This window comes from Natrix helvetica (genome assembly GCF_964273705.1).
Source record: "Natrix helvetica genome assembly, chromosome: Z".
Taxonomy (NCBI): domain Eukaryota; kingdom Metazoa; phylum Chordata; class Lepidosauria; order Squamata; family Natricidae; genus Natrix; species Natrix helvetica.
This window is the reverse complement of record NC_138554.1, coordinates 131,385,673-131,411,396: the sequence shown is the minus strand read 5'-3', so window position 1 is coordinate 131,411,396 and position 25,724 is coordinate 131,385,673. Positions and strand designations below refer to the sequence as shown.

Below are 25,724 nucleotides of genomic sequence, written 5' to 3'. Positions count from 1 at the left end.
TTCTGGTGTTTCATTTTTTTCCATGAGCGCTCAGATAACAAACAACGGCTTCTAGTAGTTCGTTCGCTGAAGCATTAAAAAAATGATTCTGTGTTTTATTAAAATTGAAAATGTCCAAGAATTAAGCTGTGATCTTTACCTTCATCCCAAAAAAGGAAGTACAATTCAGGAGATACCTTAGATTAATCTGAATTGATCTGATTAGAATTGAGTGGTATTTAATTGGACTATTCAACTCTTTGAAGATTGAAAGTTGGTCAGAGTAAACAGAGGTCAAAACTTTAAAGCAGACAATACAGGAAGTCAGAATGATAGAGTAACAAAGTTGGAAGGGACCTTGGAGGTCTTCTTGTCCAACCCCCCCTCCCTGCTCCAGCATGAGACCCTATGCCATTTCAGACAAATGGCTGTCCAGTCTCCTCTTAAAAATCTCCAGTGATGGAGCACCTAGAACTTTTGGACGTAAGAAATTGTTCTTAATGTCGGCAAATGTCTGTTCAGTTCTAAGTTGGATCCTCTCCTTGATAAGTTTCCATTTGTTACTTCGGGTCCTAGCTTTGGATCCTATGGAAAATGGGTTGTAGTCCTCGACTTACAACCACAAATGGGACCAAACTTCCCATTGCCCAGCAAGGCGGTTGTTAAGCAAATCGTACCTGATACTGCAGGTGTTTTTACCACAGTTGTTAAGTGTATTGCTGTAGAGTTTACATGAATCATGCAGTCGTTAAGCTACTCCAGCCTCCTCCATTGGCTTCGCTTGTCAGAAGCCGGCTGGGAAGGTCACAAATGGCAATCACATTGACCCCAGGATGTTGCAACTGTCATAAGCACATGCCGGTTGCCAAGCACCTGAATTCTGATCACATGGCCGTGGAGATGCTGTGACGGTTGTAAGTGTGGGAACCAGTCATGAGTCACCTTTTTTTCCAGTGCCTCCGAATGGTCACTAAACAAGTGGTTGTAAGTCAAGGACTATCTGTAGTGTCTTTCCCCCCCCTGGATTACGCAGCTTCTGCTGCTGTCTAATCCTAGGGAAACATATATATTTGATTTTAAAAGTCTCAGTCAGATGGTACTTTCCACTGGAGTCTAAGATGAAAAAAACCTTAGTTTCTGTTAAGAGCTTTTTCCTTGTTCAGTTATGATTATAAGTTGCTTAGCAATCAGGGAGCAAATGTGACTTCATACCTGCCATGTTTTCAAATGTACAGGGCCCTTTGCACCCTCCTTTGCAGCCACAGCCATCACCACAGCATCCACAGCCGTCCCAACCATCCCAGCCTCACCATCAGCCGCACCAGTCTAACCAGCAGCAGCAGCAGCAGCACTTGCTGCCTGTGCCTCCCCAGCCTCTGATTCCGGTGGCCCCATCCCAGTTCAGGCCACGCCTACAGACTCCACAGCCAAGCGGTAACCGGATGCCATACCAACAACGGCAAAGTCTGGTAAAGGCCAGGCATGTAAGTGTCCTTTCCATATAGAAACAAACACGGGCTCTTATTGGGCAGGGGCAAGACCTGAACCATCACCTTGGAAAAAGGTGTGAGTTCTTAGCATTCCTGCTGATTGCCCCTGACCGGTCCCTGTGCCTGTATTCTATCAGTTCTGCCCCAACAGATGATAGGTGGCTGGAATCTGAAACATTTTTATTTGGAACATTTATATCCAGCCTTTCTTCTGGGCGGTTGTGGGAACAGGGGCTGTCCAACAGTTTTATTCAATTATTTAAATTTATTGGCCACCCAGCTTTAATGTGTTATGGATGTAGGGGGTAAAACAATAAAAATACTTTTAAAACCCCATCAAATTGCATGGACAGCCCAGGCTAAAATAAACCAACAAACAGCAAAACAAAACAGGGGCCTTAGACAAATAAACCTGCCATGATGGTTTCAATAAACATAAACCTTGGTCTTGAGAACAAACCCAGATTTTCAAAGCTTTCCAGAAGCCTAGGAGAGGGGGCTATCCTTATCTTTGGGGGAGATGCTATTCCAAAGGATGGGGACCACAGTACAGAAGGTATACTTCCTTAGTCCCACACAATGACAAGGTTTAATAGAGGGAACCTGGAGAGCACTATTGATCTCTCTGATACCCAGACTACGCAGTATAGAGGTTATACATGATAAATTATTTCCCTCAAAATTAGGCTGAAAGAGTTCTCCAGTTATCCCTGTAGAACAGGAAAGAACCAAGAAGGCCCATTGGCCCATGCCCTCTCTCTTAACCCCTAGAAAGTACTCTGGAGGTACTTGCATCCCATCTGTTTTCCTTTCTCCCCTCATTCCACACCTCCTCCTACATCCCCTGTGAAGTGTACTTTAATATGACTCCATTCACTCATCTGTTGACCTAGTAGATTAGATGGAGTCAAGCTACCACAATATAGGTAAGAACTTGTCTTTGCGTTGATTGGACTCCCAAGTGTAAGGTGCCAGGAGCTGGGGATAAGTCCTGTGTTCCAGATAAAATAAGAGCCAACCAGAAAATAAGCCCTACCATATTTTTTCCAGGATGCTTATAATATAAGCCCTACCCCAAAAATAAGCCCCAGTTAAGTTCATCAGCCAGACGGACACATTTAGTACTTTATTTCCCTGAAAATAAGACCTAATTAGAAAATAAGCACTAATGCGTCTTATTTTTGGGGAGAAACAGTAGTTTATAAAGGGCTATAGATTGTCTGCCATTACCATGGATTATGAGCTCAATATCAGGAGGTATAAAGAGTTTCTCAATTATCCCACCACTGGGCCTGTGCTACTCAACTATGGATAGCCTGGAATGAATGGTATTTATTATAGCCCCATCCCCCAGGGAGCCACGAATAAGGCTGAAAGAAATGTTTTTTTCTTTCTAATAATAAAAGAAAATAAAAAGGCACTTTAAAACTAGCAGCTTGCAATTTACAAAGCTGTTAGTCTGTCTAAAAGGGCTTGTACCACATTATAATTCCCAAGACACAAATTGGCACCCAGATACTTACAGTATTATTAGAGAACACATAGTAGCAAAGAGAAGTAGGGTTGAGCATCAGAAAACAATAGTATGGATTAACAAAATAATAGTAAGGTACGGTCATCTGAAATGAAGACTAAGCTTATTGGAATTACAGGTAGTCCTCGACTTACAACCACAACTGAGACCACAGTTTATGTTGCTACGCGAGACAGTTGTTGAGTGAGTTTTGCCCTGTGCTACGACCTTTCTTGTTACGTTTGCTAAATGAATCGCTGCAGTTGTTCAGTTAGTAACATGGTTGTTAAGTGAATCTGGGTTCCTCATTGACTTTGCTTGTCAGAAGATGGCCAAAGGTGATGATGACATGACATCAGGACACTCATAAACAGGAACCAATTACGAAGCAATTGAATTTTGATCATGTGACCATGAAGATGCTGCAATGGCTGTAAGTGTGGAAAACAATCATAAGTCACCTTTTTCCAGTGCCGTTCTAACTTTGAATAGTCACTAAACAAACTGCTGTAAGTCGAGGGCTACCTGTATGGTTGTGAAACTAACAAGACTAGGATTCGGGCACACTGAAACTAAAATCAAAACTTATAACTCAATCCAACTTGTTACTTACAACAGATTCTGGAATTCTTCGTGCCATTGATTATTTTCTGAGTTCTCGAAGCTTCTTGTTCCATATTACTTGGAGCAGGGCAGTCTTTTCTTTCCTCCACACAGGCCTTGAAATGAAATGCCTCCAACGAAGTCCTTTCTGGCTACTTAATCTCAGGGTAGGAGCGGGGTGTTGTTGTAGGAGAGCTGTGTTTAACAGGAATTTAGACCTCTCAGCTTTTCTTGCTAGAGGGAGAAGGTTATATCACCTGTTTTATCAGTTCTTCTCCATTGAAGAACCCTGAAATTTGACTTGATAGAGGACGAGACCTTTACATCTTTACAGGATAAGATTTTTTTGTTTGTTTCAGAACACACCAACACAAAGCATTGTGAAACGCCCGAACCAGCAGCCCCAATCATCTGCCTCAAGGAATAGTAATTTGCGGGAACTGCCAATAGCACCTTTGCATGCGATTGAGACTGCTAACAACAACCGACGAACTCCAGCTCCTTCTGTCCCAGCAAAACCGGTTTCTAGCGCTACCGTTGCTATGAGACCACTTACAGGTGTCAAGAACCAACCGGAAAAGATGGAGTCCAAGCCCAAAACAGTTACTCCTGCGACTCAGCCCAAAGTGGAGGCCAAATCTGAACCAGAGGTAAGGGTCCCCCTCTAGCAGAGGCTTTGGTACATTGGGTACCCATCTTTGTTTCAACAGCGATTTTGACCAAAAGAATGTTTGCATTTCAGTACTCTTCTGTACTCATGTTCCAGTTTTATTCTGCCAAAAATGCGTTCTTTTTTTATCTTCAGAAACTAAATTTTGATTTAACAGATCACTCAGACAGAAGAGATGTTCGTTAATCCCCAATGTCTGTTAAATCTGAAAGGTCACTGCGGTGGCGTAGTGGTTAGAGTGTAGTATTGCAAGCTACTTCTGCTGCCTGCTGGCTGCCTGCAATTTGGCAGTTCGAATCTCACCATGCTCATGGCTGATTCAGCCTTCCATCCTTCTGAGGTGGGTAAAATGAGGGCCCAGATTATTGGGGGCAATATGCTGATTCTGTAAACCGCTTAGGACTGTAAAGCACAGTGAAACGGTATATAAGTCTATGTGATATTGCTGTTGCGCCTGCATAAAAAACCTGATTGCTGTTTTGCACATGCCTAAAATATGCAGCCTGAAGTGCCCTGTTGCATTGCAAATGGAAGCGAAGGAAAACTCCTTCTACCAGTCTTTCCAGTGGCATACTTCTCCACTCTTTCCATCTTTTGCTTGATGGACAGATAGCCGTGACTCCGAGTGGTGTACAGTCCTATCACAGCAGTGCAAAGCATTAGAACAATCAAAATGGTATAAATCCATGTCTCAATTGCAAACCTGGAAATCAGAATCGTATCCCCAACACCATGTAATCTCATCCGATCACTTCACCCTTCCCTAAAACCTGGATGAACAGCCAGGTCTTCAGAACCCTACAAAAAAACAGGTTGGGGGCATTGGGATCTGTTGTGGGTACATTTCCACAGGGCAGGTGCAGCCACAAAGGAGGCTGACCTAATCTCAGGTTTTCCACTACAAATTTCAGTGGCTAAGCAAGGCAGTTGTTAAGTGAGTTTTGCCCCATTTTATGATCCTTTGGCCTCAGTTGTTAAGTGAATGATGTGGTCATTAACCAAATCTGGCTTCCCCCATTGACTTTGCTTGTTGGAAGCTGGCTGGGAAAATTACAAATGGAGGTCACACGATCTCGGGACAGTTCACACAACTCTTCGTAAATTCATGCCACTTTACCAAGCACCTGAATTTTGATTTCATCATGATGGGGATGCTACAATGGTCGTTAAGTGTGAAAGCTGATGATGATAACTCACGTTTTTCAGTGTCGTTATAACTTCTAACGGTCCCTAAACTAATGATTGTAAGATGAAGTCTACCTGTATTTCAATTCGATAGATGCAGTAGCGAAACAGTTTCTGTGGAGCTTTCCGTTTTGCCTGTGTGTGTTTGAGTTTCTAAATAAAAACATTCTCTAAGTCACATGACAGGGAAAATAAATCCCGCTTAACCTAAAAGCAGACATTTTTGCTAATACATAAAAAGTGAGCAGATATCAGAAAGTGACAGCTGTTGATATTTCACTATATTGTAGCTGCACTTAAATATTTAGCTCTCTGAGGGTTTTTTTTTTTTTTTTGGTAATATGGAGTATTTAAATATAATATAATGGAGTGAAACAGAATTCCTTCCTGATTTAATCTTTGCAGCAGGAAAGATGTTGTTCTATTTAGTGGTCTTTGCAGCTTTAAGAGCTGTAGACTTCAACTCCCAGAATCCCCTAGGTATTCATACAAGGGAGATATAAGCCTTCCTATGGAAGCAGAGGACACTCGTGTTTAAGCAGCTACACCTTTCCAGATTATGACACTTTCCTTTGAGCAGTAAACTGGGGAGTGGATTGAGTGAGGTAAGAGCAAGAAGCAAGTCTGCTTTTATTGAACATTTCATTAAAAGTATTACAGGTAGTCCTCAAGTTACGACTACAATTGAGCCCAAAGTTAATGTTGCTCAGTAAAACATTTGTTAAGTGAGTTCTGCCCCATTTTATGACCTTTCTTGCCACTGTTGTTCAATGAATCACTGAAATGGTTAAGTTAGTAACATTGTTAAGTGAATCTGCCTTTCCCATTGACTTTGCTTGTCAGAAGGTGATCACATGACTCCAGGATACTGCAACTGTCATAAACATGAGTCAGTTGCCAAGTGTCTGAATTTTGATCATGGGGATGCTTAAAGCAACAGTTTTAAATGTGAAAAATGGTCGTGTCCCTTTTTTCAGTGTCATTGTAACTTTGAACTGTCACTAAATGATCTGTTATACATCATGTTTTTAATTATTCCCCCTTCTAATTTATTTAATACTAGCTGATAACCGGGCGTTGTTTGGGTATTTATTTATAGGGGGAAAATGTCCAGACCAAACGTAATTTCTAATGTTGGATTTTCCCCCTTACCAGAGGGAGCCCCCTTGTGGAGTACTGTGAAGCCATTACTTTGGCAACTCCACTGCGCTGCACAGTAGAAGCCATTTTAAGGCACAACAGGTTGTATCTTAACAGAACACACACCGGGGGGGGGGGGTTAGGAGTGCCTTACCCCCACAGTATTTTTCTCCAGAGGGTAAGTCATCTGTGTACCAAGTTTGGTTGAAATTGCTCTAGGCGTTCCAGAGTTATGCTGGAAAACACATTTCAGGGATCCCATGACTGTGTAATTTTGCTATAAATGTTAACCACTTAAATCTTTTCTGACTAATGGTTGCTTAGGTTTTATATAGGCTATACAGTAACAATACCCACTGTCATCTTTGGAAGTAAAGCATTTAACCTTAGCCTTATTTTTTATGCTGATAGGGTTAGGGTTATTTGGATCAGTTACTTGGAGGAAATCTGATGCTGCAAATATAAAGATCTAAATTTTAGGTTCAGGACCTACTGTGCCAGGGCTCTGAATTTCTGGGAATGATGCTTTGGGAAAATGTAGCAAAGGGCTAAAGGTCATGACCCCATTCAAGGGGACCATGCTCATCTCCAATTCTCAGCCGAGGGAGCCTGCATGAAAATACAGAACACTGTAACTTTTCCTGTCAAAGTGGTGCCTATTTATCTATTTGCATTTGCATGCTTTCGAAATAGGCATGCAGTTGCTAAGTTGGTGGGATCTGGGGCAAGATCATTGCAGCACACAGTGCTTGGGTCGTGAACTAGGCTGTTGGCTTTCCAGATAACAAGCCCAACATCTTAACCGCTGAGCCACTCCAGTAAAGGGTAGAACCCTGGTGTGAAATCCAGCAGGTTCTGGAGAACCGGTAGCGGAAATTTTGAGTAGTTTGGAGAACCAGCAAATGTTACTTCTGGCTGGTCCCAGAGTGAGGTGGGAATGGATATTTTGCAGTATCCTTCCCCTGCCACGCCCACCATGCCACACCACGCCTACCAAGCCACGCCCACAGAACCAGTAATAAAAAAATTTGAATTTCACCACTGGTGGAACCTTTCAAATTGGAATTTTTCTGGAGCGAGGGACAGGAGGCTCCAGTGGATGGTATTAACACGCTCATTTGGCCACGAGACTGGGATGAAGCTGAAGCTTCATTTGGGGGCTGTTATAGATTCCCTTTCAGGGAACAAGGTGCACAAGGTGGCCGGACGGGCTACTGTACACTTTTCCTCCCTTCCCCCTCATTCCCAGCGTAGTTCAGAAACTAGTCAGGGAACAGGCGGAGCTGATCCTAGTGACACCTCACTGGCCGAAGAAGGCCTGGTTTGTGGATCTCATGGCTCTGTCGGTCCGGCCTCCATGGAGGATCCCAGAGGGGGAGATAGCATTGCACCAGGGGAAGCTAGTGCATCCGGAGCCACACTGGCTGCAACTAGCCATGTGGAGATGGAGTGGGAATGCCTAAGGGAGGCGCTGCGAGTGATTAGAACCATAGAGGCCTCGTGCAGACAATCTACTACGAGGATCTATGACTCCACCTGGATTTCCTTCGTGGCCTGGTGTCAGGCAAACCAGGTGGTGCCCACCAGGGCCTCAGTTCCACAAGTCCTGGACTTCGTCCAGGATGGGTTGGATAAGGGGCTCTCCTGGGGCACTGTGTGTAGGCAGCTGGCTGCCCTTGCTACAGTTCTCCCAGGCAATGGCCTGGTTTCCTTACCCAACTACCCGTTGTTAAGAGGTTTCTTCGGGGGGTCTCCAACTTGCACTCTCCAATGGTCCATAGGTTCCCCACGTGGAATCTCACTACTGTGTTGCGGGCTGTCATGGATGAACCCTTTGAGCTGTTGAGGACTGTTAGCCTGAAGCTCCTAACCCTTAAGGTGGTGTTTTTAGTGGCTATCATGTCGGCTAGATGAGTGTCAGAGTTGGGGGCACTTTCCTCCAGGGAGGATTTGTGCGTGTTCCACAGCAATAGGGTTGTGTTGAGGTTAGATCCGGTTTTTATGCCAAAGGAGAATTCTATTTTTCATCCTTCCCAGGAGGTTGTACTTCCGGATTTTTGTCCGGATCCAGTTAGGGAACATGAACAGCAGTGGCACCGGTTGGATGTCCAATGGGCCCTGCAAATTTATTTGAAGCGGACGGCTTCCTTCCGGAGGTCGGAGGCGCTCTTCTTATCTTTCCAACCTTCGTCGCTGGGTAAGAGGGTGACGTCTTCCACCATTAGCCGGTGGATCCACTTAGCTATTACCCTGGCATATGAGTCCCAGAAGTTGCCTGTGTTGACCGGTATTACGGCACATTCGACGAGCACTGCCACCTTGGCGGCTTGGACCTCCCAGGCGCCGATAGGTGACATTTGCAGAGCGGCTATGTGGGCTTCCCCATTGCCGTTTATTCAGTATTACAGGTTGAACACCTTCACATCGGCTGATGCGGCGTTTGGGCGCAGGGTGCTACAGCAGGTCATTACAGATCGTTAGTTCCCCGCCCATGGGACTTAGCTTTGGTAGGTCCCATCCACTGGAGCCTCCTGTCCCTTGCCCCGGAAAATGGCAGTTGGTCTTACCTGAGGTTCCCGCCCTAAGGTGGTTAGTCTAGCTGGGGTGGTGGGAGTTCTCCTTTGTGCCTTGTTTTCATGTCTCGGGGGAGCTCACTTCGATGAAACTGAAAGTAAAGGTTGGAGCACAGAGGTGTGGCTTCAGCTTCATCCCAGTCTCGTGGCCAATTGGGCATGTTAATATCATCCACTGGAGCCTCCTGTCCCAGCCCCGAAACTAGCAGTTCAGGTAAGACCAACTGCCACTCTGCTCAGGGTGTTTACTTATTTAATTATTCTAAAACTGTATTGGAGTTTCCCAAGTAGGCAAGAGAAATGGGTGGAATGGTTAAGCATATGCAGGGTGGGAGAATTTGGTACAGGTAGTCCTCGACTCATGGCCACAGTTGGCACTAGAATTTCTGTTGTTAAGCAAAGCAGTTGTTAAGTCAGTTGCACCCAATTTTATGACCCTTTTTTTTTGCCATGGTTGTTAAGCAAATCACTGTAATTGGTAAGTGAATCGGAAGGTTGTTAAGTGAATCCAGATTTCCCCCATTGACTTTGATGGCTAGGAAGGTTGCAGACGTCAATCACGTGACCCCAGAATGCTGCAGCCTTCGTAAATACATGCCAATTGTCAAGTGCCCGAATTTTGATCATGTGATTATGGGGATACTGCGGTGGTTGTAAGTGTTCGGAGGTATTGTAACTTTGAAAGGTAACTGCACAAAATTAAGGATTAGTTTATAGGAAGCAGTGAACTTTAATGATTTTTACATAAGTTAGAAAAGAATAGTCACAATTTCACAATAGCTCACCTGTTCCGAATAGCAGGCCTGGCATAATTACAACTGTTCCTCCTGGTAAATGTACTATTAACTGGTTATTTTAGGGGTATTGTTTTTAATTTAATTTGTGTGTGTCTTATGGGTTTAAAATTATATTTATATATACTGGCTCTGTACAGTTCTTTTAATTCCATTTTTATCCTCCTCCATATTTAACTGTACATATTTAATTCTATTTATTGTATTTTGATATACTCTTTACATGGACTGTACACCGCCCCGAGTCCCTTTTGGGAGAGGGGGCGGTCTAGAAGCACGGTAAAATAAATAAATAAATAAATAAATTTCAGTTAGTGATTATTACATTAATTATATTAATATTAATATTATGGTATTCTCAGGGTTTTTTTCATTTTCTTGTAACTGCTTTCAGAACACATAATTTTCTTAACAGTATTTAGCATCAATATTTTTTATTGGAAATGTTATATAGATAATAAATCTAAGCAGCTAAATCTATTATCAAATTTATGGTTGTAGCTTTCTGTCTGCTGGTCCATTTGAAAAGCAGCAATTCACATTATTAAAGTATGTTGAAACTGCAAATTAAAAAAACAAAACGAATTTCTTTTTTTTACTGTTAATTTCCCAGTAGCTTTGAATAAGGATATATATCCTGCTGGAGTTTTAAGGTTACTGGAGAGATTATTAGGCACACAAAGGCCGCAATACTTTCTATAAAGCTTAAGCCTGGAATATTAAAGCCATTCCTGATATTCCATTAATATTCCAACATTGCGTTTGGCAACATTTTAATTCTGAAGAGAGTGCATGAGTTCAAGGTCAGAGAGATTGACTTGCGCTGTTCATTATAACCAATTATTGTGTGACAAATGAGTTTCAGATCAGGCTGAAAATTCTGTAAGAAAAATCAATAGTTCTAATCAGGGCCTTTCAGGTCATTTACCATCCTACCTTTTGTTAGTTTGTCAGAAAAGAGCAAGATAAAACCTGTGTGACACAGTGGGCTGCCTCTTATTGTTACTGCTCCCATTTGAAACAATATTTGAGTTCTTGAATTATATTAATAGTTTAATTAGTTTTAGCAACTTCTAAATGAGTTCCGATTTGGAAGGCTTCAGTTTCAGCTTTCTGATTTACTGTATTTAAAAAATTCAAAGTAAGAGAGTGTGTGTGTGTGTGTGTGTGTTGTTTGTATGTATGTATGTATGCATGTGTATGTGTATATATATATATATATATATATATATATATATATATATATATATATATATATATATATATATATATATATATACACACACACACACACACATACACACACACCTCGTTGCTTGTTTGATTAATTGCTCGTTAGCCTTTGTTAGCAGCTTTGTCATTAAAGACAGGGCATTTCAGTTAATTTAAGAATACCACTGGGAAAGCCCGCCATCTTTTTTAACAAGTGTCACTTTTGGGGGGCCGGGGGGGGGGGGAGGAGAAGGGGGCAAAGTTGGATATAGATATAGCTTAGTGGCTAAGACATCTGCCTAATATGTAATACAGCCCAGGTTTGAATCCCAGTAAGGGTATGGCTAGCTGATGAGAGCTAAATAGCTTGAAATAGATCTATACTAGTCTCCCTTTATTTATTTATCAGCACAAATACAACACACACACACACACACACACACACACACACACACACATCTTTATATATTTACCAGACATAACTTTCTTTTTGTGGCTATCCTGCAGTTTCCCGATGAAGATGAAGAAACCAGGCAGTACCGCTTGAAGATTGAAGAGCAGAAACGCCTGAGAGAAGAGATCTTGAAACAAAAGGAGCTCAGGCGGCAGCTTCAAGCTGGGGCCCGAAAAAAAGAACTGCTGGAAAGGCTGGCACAGCAGCAGCAACCACAAGGCTCTGCAGGCCAACAGGAGGAAGAAGACCCTCCACAGCTGCCCACCAATGGAAACCCATTGCTTTCTCTTCCTGGTGCTCAGCCCCGCCAAAATGTGAAATATAGACTCATGGTTAAAAAACAAGAGCTGGCCATTCCAGGCTCCCCGACTGTTCTTCCTAAGCCTGCAAACGTTCTCCAGGCTGGAGATGGCGCACAATTTCAAGGACAGCAAATAAAAACCATAAAGCAACTACGGCAGGCTAGGACAGTGCCTGAAAGCGAGCTCCAGCTGCCCTATAAAACTTTGCAAGTGAAGTCTCCTGCTGCTGCTCAGGTGAACTTGCCCCCGATTAGTCGGGTGGCACTGGCGCAAGGCCAGCCTCAGGAGGTGAAGCCTGGGATGAAAAGGACTGTCATGCAGCGGGCAAACAGTGGGAGTGGCGATGGGCCCCATATCGGCACCAAAGTCAGGGTGATAAAATTATCAGGAGGGGTAAGTTACCAGGCATGTCTCTCTTACTGTTGTGATCTGTCCTGTCGGGGTCATTCTCGGAAGCTCAGATACAGAATAGTCTATCCAACACCCATTTGTAGCTTTTCCCCAACTAACTTCGAAGGGAAAGCTAGGCACAAAGATATATGTCACTAATGATATGACTCTCTCCCCTACAAATCACAGTATGGGTGGACATTAAGCTTTATTATGATCTTAAATGGCCACATTGAACTGATGGAGCTACAACATGCAGGCTCAAATGTTAAGTAGTGTAAAAGCACACTCCTTAGGATAATTATTTAGTAGAAATAGTGAACATTTGATATTTAACTGTAATTACAAAAGAAAGTTGCAGTGAATACCGGGTAAGTAATTGCATATGGTTAAGGTCCAGAAGAGCAATGCCATTTTTTTGCTCCTTTAGCAAAAACATAAACATTTCTCACCACCTAGACCTAGAAAAGCTTAGAATTCTAGACTTAAGATATACTGTAATTTCCATTGAATGTATATTGTATTGTTTTTACACCAGGAAATGCGATGTAACAGGGGTCCCCCTGGGCTGTAGCCTACCATTGGGCCACAGCCAGTTCAGAACTGGGAATGTGGAAGCAGTGGATGAGCGCAGATGTACGCGTAGCTCTGCTTGCATGCACAGCGGGAGAGCGCCCACGCCCACCACTTGTGCAAATGGAGCCGTGCGTTGTCCTGCCGCTTGTGCAGAACCATCCCTCTCTCTCCCCCGCCCACCCCCTGCCAGTCCGCAAAGCTGGAATGGTTGGAGACAGCTGTGATATAAATCAAAAGAGTGGGAGAGAATAGTAAGCAAAAATAGTAGTTTATATGGATGTTGCATGGAGCTGGGAAAAAAGGGCGATCGTTTTTCTGATTAAAAAGTGCAATTGGTCTTCTGGAATGTACACATATGAAAGTGTGCAAGACAAACCTGAAAAGAGGGTGAGGTTTCCTAAATGCATCCAGTGACAGATCATATCAATAGAAGCTTTTTTCCTTGGATCATAATATTAGAATTCAAAGTTATGAAATTAAATGTAGAGAGATTCAAGACCGACCGATATAAAGATTTTTTTTTTCATTCTGAAATTGGAGAAGTCGCTGCTAGTAATTATAGTAATAGGAGCCCAATTAAAAATGGAACACCACAGATTCGTTGCATTGATTAGATTATCAGTGAGTGCTGATATTGATGGTCGTTTAGAAGCTTCTGAACTATAGCTGAGAAATAGTGATGGAAAGGGACATATCACTGTCATTATGTACTGTATATACACAACAATGTGAAATCAGAGTTGCCATTTTTAGCTGGTGTTAGGCTTCGTGCACAAAATTCTTCTCAAGAACCTAGGATGTCGCAATATAGCTGCAGAGCCAAGCATTGTGGCCTTTTGTAATTGGCAGATGGAAATTTTGTTAATGTGCATATTTTCTTAGTGCCAGCCAGGATTTCTGGTATGGCAGCCAAGGTAGCAATAGCCACTGGAACCATCATGGCAGACTTATCCTATAATCTTTCAATTTCCATTTTCATATCTAATATGTTGCATTTATTATTATTTAAATGTATATGCCAACTTCCAGCCAATGCTGGGTAGTTTACCAGTGATTTAAACATAAAAAACAGTAAAGTCAAGGGAGGAAAAAAAAGAGATAGAGATGACAGAATAACAAACAGGGAAGAAATGAAAGAGAATGGCCTAAATTAAGAGATGTCAGTCATCGCTAGTACAGACCTGAGTGTTTAGGCCCCTTCAAAACATCAGGACAGTGGTCATTCAGATCTCCAAGGGACCTTATTCCATAAGATAGGCGCTGCAGATGGCATTCCTTAAATGAAGGAACCAGGAGTATGCCAACCTTGCCATATTGATTGTGAGATACAGTAGGTAGCTCTTCAAGTAACTAAGCCTTATGCCTATCTACATAGTCCAGGTATATGAGCTTGCCAAATGCACCCATTAGGCCACTGGATAGTTGGGTTATTTTTACATTCTAATCTCTATTCTACTTTAACCATTTTATATTCAGGTTATATCAATCATTAGAAAACTTTCAAATCATTTTAAACCTAATTATACACTTAAAAATACAGTTATGTCATTTGTTATCCCCCCCCCCCCAAATGATGTACACATTTAAACATACACATACTTAACTTCAATTGGAAGGGAAACCAATTGACTGGATTGGTTTTTATTAATTTTTAAAACTACATAGTAATCTCGCTTGCTGTTATTTACCACAATATTCAAAAATCTCCCCTTTTTAGTGCTGCCACAAACTTGTGTCTTGACATTTTGGGGGGCGGGTGTGTGTGGCTTTTTGCCTCTTAAAGTTCAGTGTCTCTTTATACTTTGGTCTCTCTTGCAGAAAACAGGAAGAAACCTGCTTTGGATAGTTCCACCACTGACTGCAATTCCGAAATTAGAAAATGGAAAGAAGTGGCTGATTGTACTTCTTTCCCCTAAAATTAAAATGTGGTATAATTGCAAATCTGTTATCTACATAAGAGTATTGGTGCCATAAGGTAAAATGGTAACCTATTACCACTTAAAATATGGCAGCAGACTCTCCATATATACCCCCAACATCCCTGTATCTTTCAGTTCTGCAAGCCACACATATCTGGTCATTCTATCTCTGCTTTAAAAAAGATAGACAGCTATTATATTCAAAATGTGATAGTTTTAACCTGAAGGGTAAATGGTTCCCCCCTTCTTATTTTCCAGGTATAAGAATAGCAAGACTTTTTAAAATGGGAAATGTTGTGGTACACAGATACTAATGTAATGCATGCATTCAAACTCATACACTTTCATATTCTGCAGTTGCAACTATATATTATTCTGTCAAAAATCTTCAGCCTGAAGTGCGTATAAACAGTACCAGAGGGTGTCCCAAAGAAGTTTCTCCCCCCCAAAAAGGCAATTGGACTTTCTTGTGGTTTTTTTTTCTTTTGAAAACATTTCACTTCTCATCCAAGAAGCTTCTTCAGTTCTAACTAACTGGTAGGGAATGGAAGAATTTATATTCTTTGTAGTAATCCAGTCATTACCATTCTGAGGGTTGGTCCTTGGCTCTCTTGAGTGTTGTTGTGGCCACTTGGGGGTTTATCTGTATCCTCAGAGTCACCTAAACGAGAGTGTAAACAGATGTGGAACCTTCTTGGAACTGCTGAAAAAGCTGCATTGTAAACAGGAGATAGGTGGTCTCACATCTCTCCCCCTCTGTTGAGGGAGGGCTATTCAATTTTGACATAGATTAGCTCTTTGACTTCTGTTTCAAGCCATTGATCCTCTCTGTCCAAAATGTGAACTTTGCTGTCTTTAAAAGAGTGACCTTTGTCTTTCAGATGCAGATGAACTCCTGAATCCTGTCATGTGTTTGTTCTCCTATGTTGTGCCATGGGTTTGTGAAGTGGTTGTTTTATTTCCCCAATGCACAAGTCTGCACATAAGTCACTGTGTTGCACTGCATATACCACATTGCTCTGTTTATGTCAGGCTGTTTTGCTCTTTGGGTGGACAAGCTTCTTGTCTTATTGTATTCCAGGGTTTAAAGTGTGCATGTATGTTGTGTTGGTTGTAAATCTCCAGTAAAAAGAGAAAGAATAGAAACACATCAAGGAAGCCTTCAGAACTTATGACAACCCTAATTGGACCTTCAATAAATCTACAAAAAGATCCAGCAGGACTTCGTAACAGACAAAGAAGAGAACAACAAATGGAACATCATCATTCCATAAGCTGCAGGAATATTGCAAAAGCTTCGGAGGATTTTCAGCCACTACAACATACATCGCACTGTAAACCCAGGAAAACATTAAGACAGTAGCTTGTTCACCCCAAGGACAAAACATCTAGACACAAACAGAGCAATGGTGATATACGTGGTGCAATGCAGTGAGATGTGTAATCTGTACATTGGGGAAACAAAACAATCACTTCACAGACCCATGGCTGTGGGTATAGGAGAACAAATTCATCAGGACAGGATTCAGCAGTCCATCTGCATCTGAAAGGCAAAGGTCACTCTTTGAAGACAGCCAAGTTCACATTCTGGACAGAGAGGAGCACTGGTTTGAAAGAGGAGTCAATGTGGCCATCTATATGACTGTATTTTATGTTGTATCTCATGATTTATGGTGAACATATTTTATGATTATGATCATGACTCATCACTTGTTGCTTGTATGTACACAGAGCTTATGCATCGCAGACAAATACCTTGTGTGTCCAATCAGACTTGGCCAATAAAGAATTCTATTCTATATCAAAATTGATATAGCCCTCTCTCAACAGAGAGAGAGAGAGGGATATGACATCACGTATCCCCTGTTTACAACGTCATCCTTTCAACAGTCCTAAGAAGGTTTCACATACGTTTGCGCTCTGATTCAGATGACTGAGCATACAGCCAACTGGGAAGATCGCAAATGGCAATCAGGTAATCCCGGGACACTGCAACTGTAGTAAGTGAATATTGGTTGCCAAGTGCCCAAATTTTGATCTTGTGAATAAAGGATGCTGCAACAGTTGTAAGTATGAGGAGTGGCCACAAGCCACTTTCTTCAGTGCCACTGTAAGTTTGAACAGTTACTAAGCTAATTGCAAGTTGAGGACTACCTGCATTCAGAAGAATGCAGGTAGTCCTCAACTTACAATTAGCTTAGTAACTGTTCTGGAGAAGGTGACAGAATCATAGTATTCTTCTTTTAATAACAAGCAGCTAGTTCTATGCAGTTGTACATGACACTACTTTGAAATTCTTTCTAAATGTCAGATACTGTGTTTATTTGTAAACGTGAGCAGCCTTGCAAATAACTCAAGTAAGTAATTAACTCGTTTATTTTAGGAGTCGTACTTTCTTAGAAAAAGGGACTTCCATTATGTTTTACAATTTTGTAATTAATGCCTGCAATGATAGGATTTTGGCTCTAAAAATTACTCAAAATGCATCAAATCCCCACTGAGTTCACCTTAATGTAGCAGCTGTTCTGCAGGTAAGTAAGACACTGAGGTCATGGAATCTCTCTTTTTGCATTTTTTCACCAAAAGATCAGAGTGGCATTTAATGCATGATAGCTAAAATTGATGAAAATTGCTCCAGCAGAATTTCTCAATACTAAAGAAACCGACTGACTTTAAGTTGCCTTGATAGTTCTTATTCCTAATAGGACATATAGCATTTTGGCAAGAAGATCATCTTTCCAGCAAAGCCTCTGGTTCTAGTCTTTATGCTTGTAGAATTGTTCTGTACTAAGAGTAGAATGTTCCCCTTTCAGTATGGAGCAGGAATATCTTGCAGCTCAGAACACTATTGTCATTCTGAAATTCTCTTTCTGATTTTGACAGACCTGTTTTCTTCAGAGCCTTTTGGATTGTGTCCCAAAGGTGTGGGTTTTTTCCTCCGCTTCTCTGAAAGGCAACTGGATTTCCTTGGTGTTTCTTCAGTTTTCTTCAAAGAAGTTTGGTTGCCTTTTGGAGAAGAAAAAACCCAACTACTTTGAAACAACCATGACCCGAATGATTGAGAATCTCCATAGACCCATGATGGCGAACATATGGCACGCATGCCACAGGTGACACGCATGCAGGCCAGCTGTCGCCACAGCCCAGCTCCACTGTACATTCGCGCGCACCTCCCGCTAGCCAGCTGATCTTTGGGACTCTGCTGAGCATTCGTGGGAGGCAGGGTGCATACGCAGGGGGGGCACTCACATTGCATTTTGGGGGCTTGCGCAGCACCCCTGTTCCCTGTTTCGGCTTCCAGTTTGGTGCAAGAGGCCTTCCAGGGTTGCACTTGCATTGCATTATGGGTGCGGGCACGCGCACAAACTTTCAGCACATGATGACAAAAAGGTTAGCCATCACTGTCCTTTTGACCTTTTGAACTGCTCATCACTCTGGAAATGAAGGGGGTGGGGAAGCATCTTGTTACCAGGAGTGAATGTGGGGGTTGGCTCACATGGCAGCAGTTCTTATAATAAGTGCATCTTTTCCCGAGATTCTGCAGCTGCCTTCCACAACTGCTCTGTACCTGTAGAAAAAGGTAGGGTTATTGAAGAAAATTATAACCATGTGACCTTGTTTTCAAATGCTTGACAGAAAAAGGGAGAATTATGATGCAAAGGCAAACCTAAACATTTAGCACAAATAAAATGTAGTTACACTGTGCACATAAATATATAATTATACCTCATAAATACAGTACATTTACAAACATTTATACAGGTACTCCTGAAAGTAGCAGCACCTCTTTGATTTTTGCTGATTTCATAAAGTTCAGGAGGATACAACTGCATCAGGTAGAAACAAATCAGAACAATGACCAACCATTTTTCTGTCATTGACAAGAAAGTATATTGATATTTCTGTGTCAGTCTTAAGCACTAATTGAGCTCGAGTGGAGAGGAACTTTGAATATGTGAGTACATATTGCATATTCACATTCCAAGGTCAAGAAAATAACTGCATTTAGGAAACTGCCCGGTTTCATTTCTGGAGGGAGGACATATGTATTATAACATTAATGTGCCATTTTGGAAATTTTCAAGGCTATCTGTACAATATACAAAATCCTTCTCTGCTTACTAACATACTGAAATAACAGCTGATTTTAAGTTGCACTTAAAACATTTATCTCTGGTCCAAACATTCCTGTCCTGGCTTCTGCATTGCCTCAGCATTTTCGGTGTGCGTGTAGATGTGTTTATTCCTGAAATATTTTCCTGCTTTATTCTTAACCTGGCATTCCCTGAGTCCTGTGTAAATGTGAAATTTGATTGAGTAACAATGAAAGTTCTCTGTGTCCCAATGTGTGTGAGGAGTATTTGCGACTTTTGGAAGTACACGTAATAGGAGATTGACCAACAATTGGAAAGATTTTGGAAAGGAAGTCGTGATCTTTTGCTAAATGAATATTTGCAGCTTCTCTTACCTGGCTTTATTTTCCTTTGCGTTGTCTGCTAAATGTTTTTGTGTCCTCAGTGTTTGGAGAATTCTTGGGTAAATTTTTTTCAATAGGACCATTTTACTCTGACAGAAGTTTCTTGCTTTAGATGATGGGAACATTTTAAAGGGGTCGTTTGGCAGTATTTTATCCCTGGTAAATGTCTGGTGTTGCTGTTGTCTTTCGTTTACATTGGAATTTTGATTGTCTTTCCTTTTTGGTCCAGAATAAATGCCTTTTTTCCTGTTCTGACTGTCGAGCTGAGTGAAATATGTTAATTGCAATGCTTGCTTAGACTTAACTTCTTTTTGATAGATGCTTAGCTTAGCTCCTGATTCTAACTGATTACTTTTCTTCATCACTTACTGCTGTTCATTAGCTGTAGCCTAATACTCTGCCTACATTATTCTACATTTGGCTTCAAAAAAATTAATTGTGATTTAAACTTTGTCTGTAGTTTGGATAACTAAAATGGAAGGAACATTTGATGGTGCATTATAAGTTCAAATTATTGCAAACTGCCTATGTGCAAAAGTACCAATGTTCCCCTATATACTACTTAATATAAGTAGGATTGTTATTCAGTAGGGCAGCCATCAGGCGTCATGTTAGTTTACTTGTAGGAATGGTTCTATGACACTGGGTATTCTATAATAATAGTAGAAAGTTTAGAGTTGCTATTAAATCACATAATTGTCACGGAAGCTAGTTTAAACACATTTTATCTTCTAAAACCTTCACTGTTCAAAATCCTAACGCTTACATATATTGCGTTAGTTTGTCTTTGCTTGGCTTTGCATTGCATATCATAACCTTCCTCTCTAAACCGTATTTTTCCTCCACACACAGCTGTATGGTCTTCCCCTTATGGCTTCTATAATCTGTTTTGTTGAAAACAAAATAGTGGGAAAGGGTTTTCAAGATTCACAGGCAGCAAAATGGCAATCATTTTAAAGCTCATCATAATCTTATTAATAAACCTATTATGCTGTTTTTTTCATGGGACTCTGGGAAATGTATATGGTAGTTGCCTTATTCATTCATTTTTATCTTCTCCTGACTATTGTGATACTCTGAGCTTTATAGTTCAGGGATTTCAACTCCACTCTCCATTGTTCTTGTCCAACAGTTTAAATCTCTACATCACACCGGATTTCAAATCATCTTGTCGCTGAAATGTTTTCTCCGTATGCCGCAGATATTCTCTGTGCTCTGCCATCTTCCCTCTTGCATTCTAAAGGCCCCAAAACAATAAAATCTAATGTCTTCATTCTCAACCTCAGATTATAATTGCTTTATAGGCCAGGTGTGCCTAAAATCTGAGTCATCTTCATGTTCCTTTTGTTTAGTGACCTCTGAAGTAGCACACAAACATTGAGATTAAAAGAACCGGAGGAATGTGTATAAAGTAACAAATTATAATAATCTTGACGGTCTAATGGAACCAGGTTTTTAAATCCTATTCCTGTATTCCCTTTGGCGGAGTACTGGAAGCTCTTTATATTGGACACTGTCTGTTGACTGCTGTGAAATAACTTAGAGCTTAAATAATTTATTGTATTATGCAGCCATCTTACATTATTGTTGGATCATTTCTCCTTAGCCAACGACTCCTCTTCCTTGCTCAGAGTGACGTGACTAAGTCCTCTGTCGTCTGAAAATGCTGAGTCTAATCCTGGACCAAGAACGTACTTCTTTATCTCTCTGAAGAACTGCCCTAGTGGGGTTTTTTTTCTATATGAAACAACAGCTTTGGGTTGTGTGCTGTTGCTACTGAATGTCTCTAGCACAATCTTTTTTACTAATTATTCCAACTAGTTTGCACTACTGGTATGATGAAGTGAATGGAAGAGTGGAAGAATGGAATGGACTACAAACTGTGTTGCAAGTGGCTAAACCAACATTGATCTCACAATGAGAACTATTCCTAAACTGTTCTCATCTCACTTGACACAAAACGTTATATACAAAGTTTGCTTCTTGTTTGCTCTTTGTTTTTGCATCTGTATTTCTCATCTCATACAATAAAAACATTTGAAGAATTTTTACTTTTATAGCCCCTTTATTGTGATGTCATAGATAAAAAAATCAGTTCCTTTGTACTAAAGACATTAATTATATTGGTGGAAATTTTATGTCCCCCCCCTCCCTCGCCAGACAATTTTTGATAGTTAACATAAATGGAGAAGACATCTGACACGAGTTCGCCATGAATCTTAAGGACGATCAGGTAATCTGTTCAAAATGTGATCAGATTTAGAAGAACAAAAATAAAAATATCCTCTTCTGTTCTCTTCTGAGAAGAGAAAATCAATTCTATTTTCTAAAGCACCTGAGGGCAGGACAAGAAGTAATGGATGGAAACGTTTCAAGGAGAGATCCAACCTAGAACTACGGTGAAATTTCCTAACAAAATAATTAACCAGTGGAATAGCTTGCCTCCAGAAGCTATGTGTACTCCATTTCATTAAAAAGAGATTCGGCGGACATTTGTCCAGAATGATATAGATTCTCCTACTCAAGCAGGAGGTTGGACTAGAAGACCTCCAAGATCTCTTCCAACTCTATTATTCTATATTCTGTTTCTTTCTGTAAAGTACATATGTGCCCAACTGACAAGAGATGCTCTGCGAATATACTTCTATTCAATAAGCTGAAGCCTGACTTGAGATACTGTGAATTCTGCAAATTGAAGAACATTATGATAATTGAGCAACCTCATTTTGTGTCTTTTATTTTAAAATCTTAAAAGTACATAAAACTCTTTTACTTTTAGAAGTTATGGAATATAGTCAAATCATGTTTTGGATATTAAGTGAGCATTGCCCAATCGCCACAAACTAGCCACATGTATACATCAATGGGAACCACAGTACATAAAAAACCCGTAACTTGTAAATCCAATAAGCACTTGACTCCCAGCAGTAACACTCAGTAATGCTCAACTTGGCTAAAACAGATCATCTTCTATTAGTTAAATTGAAAACCACAGTAGTGGTGGGACTCAATGCATGGACCCCAGCAGGAAATGAATTACTTACGTCCATGCAGAAAAAGTGATATATCTGCATAAATGTATCTACATCTCCCTCCCTCCCTCTTACTGTGTGTATGTATATGTGTTTGTGTGTGTGTGTATTTATGTGTGTTTATATATGTATCACATGCACACATACCTACAAACCCTTCACATCCTGGCCATAAATGTTTTATCTTCTCCCCTTAGGACACCGCTATAGGGCATTGCATGCCAAAGCAAACTAGTTACAGAGGGAGGTCCTCCCCCTCCATCCCATGCCATTCTGCTAAAACACCTAATTCCCACAGCATTGTCTTACGGATGAAGTTATTTACCTATGTAGTAGGGCTACTTTGCTGCTATTCTCATCTTTCCTACTACCTTCTCCTAATGGTATCTTACGATTTTATCACTCGTTTGTATCTTATGATTGTATCTTTCGATTTATGATCTATGACAACATTTTGTTATTTGTATGTACACTGAAAGCTTACACACCAGAGACAATTTTTTTGTGTCCAATCACACTTAACCAATAAAGAATATTCCTATTTATCTGTTCCAACATTGCTGCTGCAGAGGTAGATAGATGCATCTATAAATAAAGGAGAATATTTGTAGCTTATGGTTGAAATGAAGGGTCCTTGAACAACCTCTCTGAACTTGGTTGTGTTCTTGAAGACACAAACTAGGTAAATATCAGATATTATCCAAGCTAGATAACACCATTTTGCTCTCAATTTATATTCTAGTAGTTTGCACTGTCAGTGTTGGGAATTGTCTTAGAGGTTCTTTGTTTGGGGTGTTTATTGTTAGCTTGTTTGGCAGTTCTTTGATTGAAGTTTTGTTTACTTCTTGAATGTTGGTCTGATGTTAATCTTGGAATTAATCTATGTTCATCTGAGTGCTGAGGTGTTTTGTTCTTTAGTTTCCCTTTTTTGGTTTGTTGATTGTTTCTTTTGCACAGTATGTAGATATTGTTTATGTCTATGTGTCTGTTGGTTAATTTGTCAGAGTTCCAGACTTCTAGAAATTCCCTAGCATTTTTGGACTTGGCTTGGTTTAGGATGGTCCCAGTTTCCCAGCTAAAACTATGGTTATGTCTGTCTCTATGTTGTGAAATTAAAAGAGTTTTGTTCATGTCTTCTGACTGCTAGAAGCTAACAGTAAACAGCCCAACCAAAGAACCTCCTAAGACCACTCCCACCAACTCTTTGATACGACAAGCCACTAGAACAGTGATGGCGAACCTATGGCACGCGTGCCACAGGTGGCACGCGGAGCCATTTGTCAGGGCACACAAGGCGCTGCCCTGTCAGCTGGCCAGCGTGCATGTGCATGCTGGCCAGCTGAGTTCACCCTTTTTTAAAGCCATTTTTCGCCCTCCCCAGGCTTCCGGAGGCGTCTGGACGGTCCCTGAAGCCTTCGGAGTGCTCAAAACGATCCTCTGAGAGCGCTCCAAAGGCTTCAGGAACCATCTGGAGGCTTCCCTGACGCCTCCGGAGGGCGTCGGGGGGGGCGGGGGGGGGCTGTTTTCACCCTTCCCAGGCTCCTATAATGCCTCTAGAGCCAGGGGAGGGCGAAAAAAGCATGTAAAAATGGGGGGGGGTCGCGCCTGTAGTGTGCTCATGCGCACTGGGGGTCATGCATTGCATTATGGGTGCGGCACGCCCGCACATGACCCCCCTGTGCTCCCCCCACTTATGGCACAGGAGCCAAAAAAGGTTCGCCATCGCTGCACTAGAATATAAACTGAGAGCAAACCCTCCTCATTACTAGCACTGATGATGTTACCTACTTGGGTAATGAAACTCCTGCAAGAAAACAAGCAAGCTCAGAGTACCAGGACCCCTGAAATTGTTTCTCTGTCAGTCTCTGCTTGCCTGTCTGCCTACCTATATACTCTAATTTATCTTCTCTATCAATATAGCTCAAATCATGTCAGGTGAAGTAGGAAGATGCGTCCTCCAATAGATTTCAATTGCCAGCTCAAGTCAGCCTGGCTAATCACTAGGGAACAAAGTTATCTATTTTTTAAAATATAATCTTATTTAAAAAAAATAAAAAAATATAGATCAAGGAAAGAGCTAAATGTGCAAAAGTAAAGAAAAAACACACATAGAAGTTGCTTCTGCTTTTCTTTACAGCAGTGATAAATACAATTATACATTTACTCTTTGCTGTATGATTACAGCATAACTCCATTGTTCTATATTGTCTAAACTTTTGCTTATCCTGTCTAATTTTCAAAACCATAAACCATAAGTTCATTTTCTGTTGCATGCAAAGCATCTCTAAGAGGCTTCCAGACAGCAATAAACATAGATACTGTCTTTCCTCAAGTCAGAGAAGTCAATTTGACCATTTCCATAAGTTCCATCATCTTCATTAACCATTCCTCCACTGTGGGCAGCTCCAGATTTTTTTCATCATTGCCTATACAATTATATTGCTGCGGTTGTCATGCAGAAAAACAGTATTCCATCACTTCTTTCCAGCTGTTTATCAGTCCCCCCCCCAAAAAAAAAAGCCTATAGTTTTAACCGTGTATTAACTGTTTAAATCCTTTGAATTAGTGCATATATTTGAGTCCAGAACTTTCTGGCTTTTTAAAAAGTTTACCATGCATGTTAAAACATTCCTTCTTCGTGTTTGCATTTCCAACACAAATTGGAGTCGTCTCAGTATCTTAGAGTGACAGATACACAACTGCAAATCGCCTACAATTCTGAAAGGGTGAGCAGGTCCCGTCTGCTCCATTTGAGTAATATTTTAGAATATAAGCTTGTATGGACCAGCTACCCATTTCTACTTTAGAAAATATGGCGAATATTTAGAGAAAACCTGATGGAGGGAATATGGGAAAGGATGATAAAAGAGGCATCCACTGCATTTCAGGAGCATGGGGATATTGTGGTGTAAAGTTGGCTTACTACTTACACAAGTAGCCCACAGTTTATAACTAGTCCACTTAGCAACCGTTTGAAGTTATGACATATTTCCCTGGGGGTATTTATAACTCAGATTCAAATAGTTCCAGTAGTTCCACTAGCCCAGGGGTGTCCAAACTTGGGAACTTTAAGACTTGTGGACTTCAACTCCTAGAATTCCCCAGCCAGTCCACAAGTCTTAAAGTTCCCAAGTTTGGACACCCCTGCACTAGCCCCTTGCTTAACTGACCACACTTTGGCTGTGAGCCATCCAGTCTGCACTTATGGCTGCTTGCAGCATCCAACAGTCACATTACAGCAGGGGTGTCAAACTTTATTTCATTGGGGGCCGCATCAGGGTTGTGTTTGATCTCAGGGGGCCAGGGTGGGTGTGGCCAGCTTGATGTCACTCGTGTCGGGGGCACCCGCAGTGGATGAGTGCTCTGCCAGCAAAAACAGGCTTCTGAGCTCTGTTTTCAGCTGCAATGGCATCCT

General features: G+C 41.2%; 1 protein-coding gene across 6 annotated transcripts in view; it reads left to right on the top strand.

Moving 5' to 3' along the window:
* The window catches only part of RBM33 (RNA binding motif protein 33), a 127,124-nt gene that overhangs the window by 58,804 nt on the left and 42,596 nt on the right, over window positions 1-25,724 (top strand). For 4 of the 6 annotated variants that reach the window (XM_081932658.1, XM_081932655.1, XM_081932657.1 and 1 more), the window contains 3 exons: window positions 1,215-1,463; window positions 3,945-4,235; window positions 11,667-12,308. In XM_081932658.1, coding sequence (XP_081788784.1) covers window positions 1,215-1,463; window positions 3,945-4,235; window positions 11,667-12,308 — 1,182 coding nt within the window. Of the gene's footprint in view, window positions 1-1,214; window positions 1,464-3,944; window positions 4,236-11,666; window positions 12,309-20,883; window positions 21,318-25,724 lie in introns of those variants that run through there. The other 2 variants (XM_081932660.1, XM_081932659.1) reach the window with 2 other exon arrangements.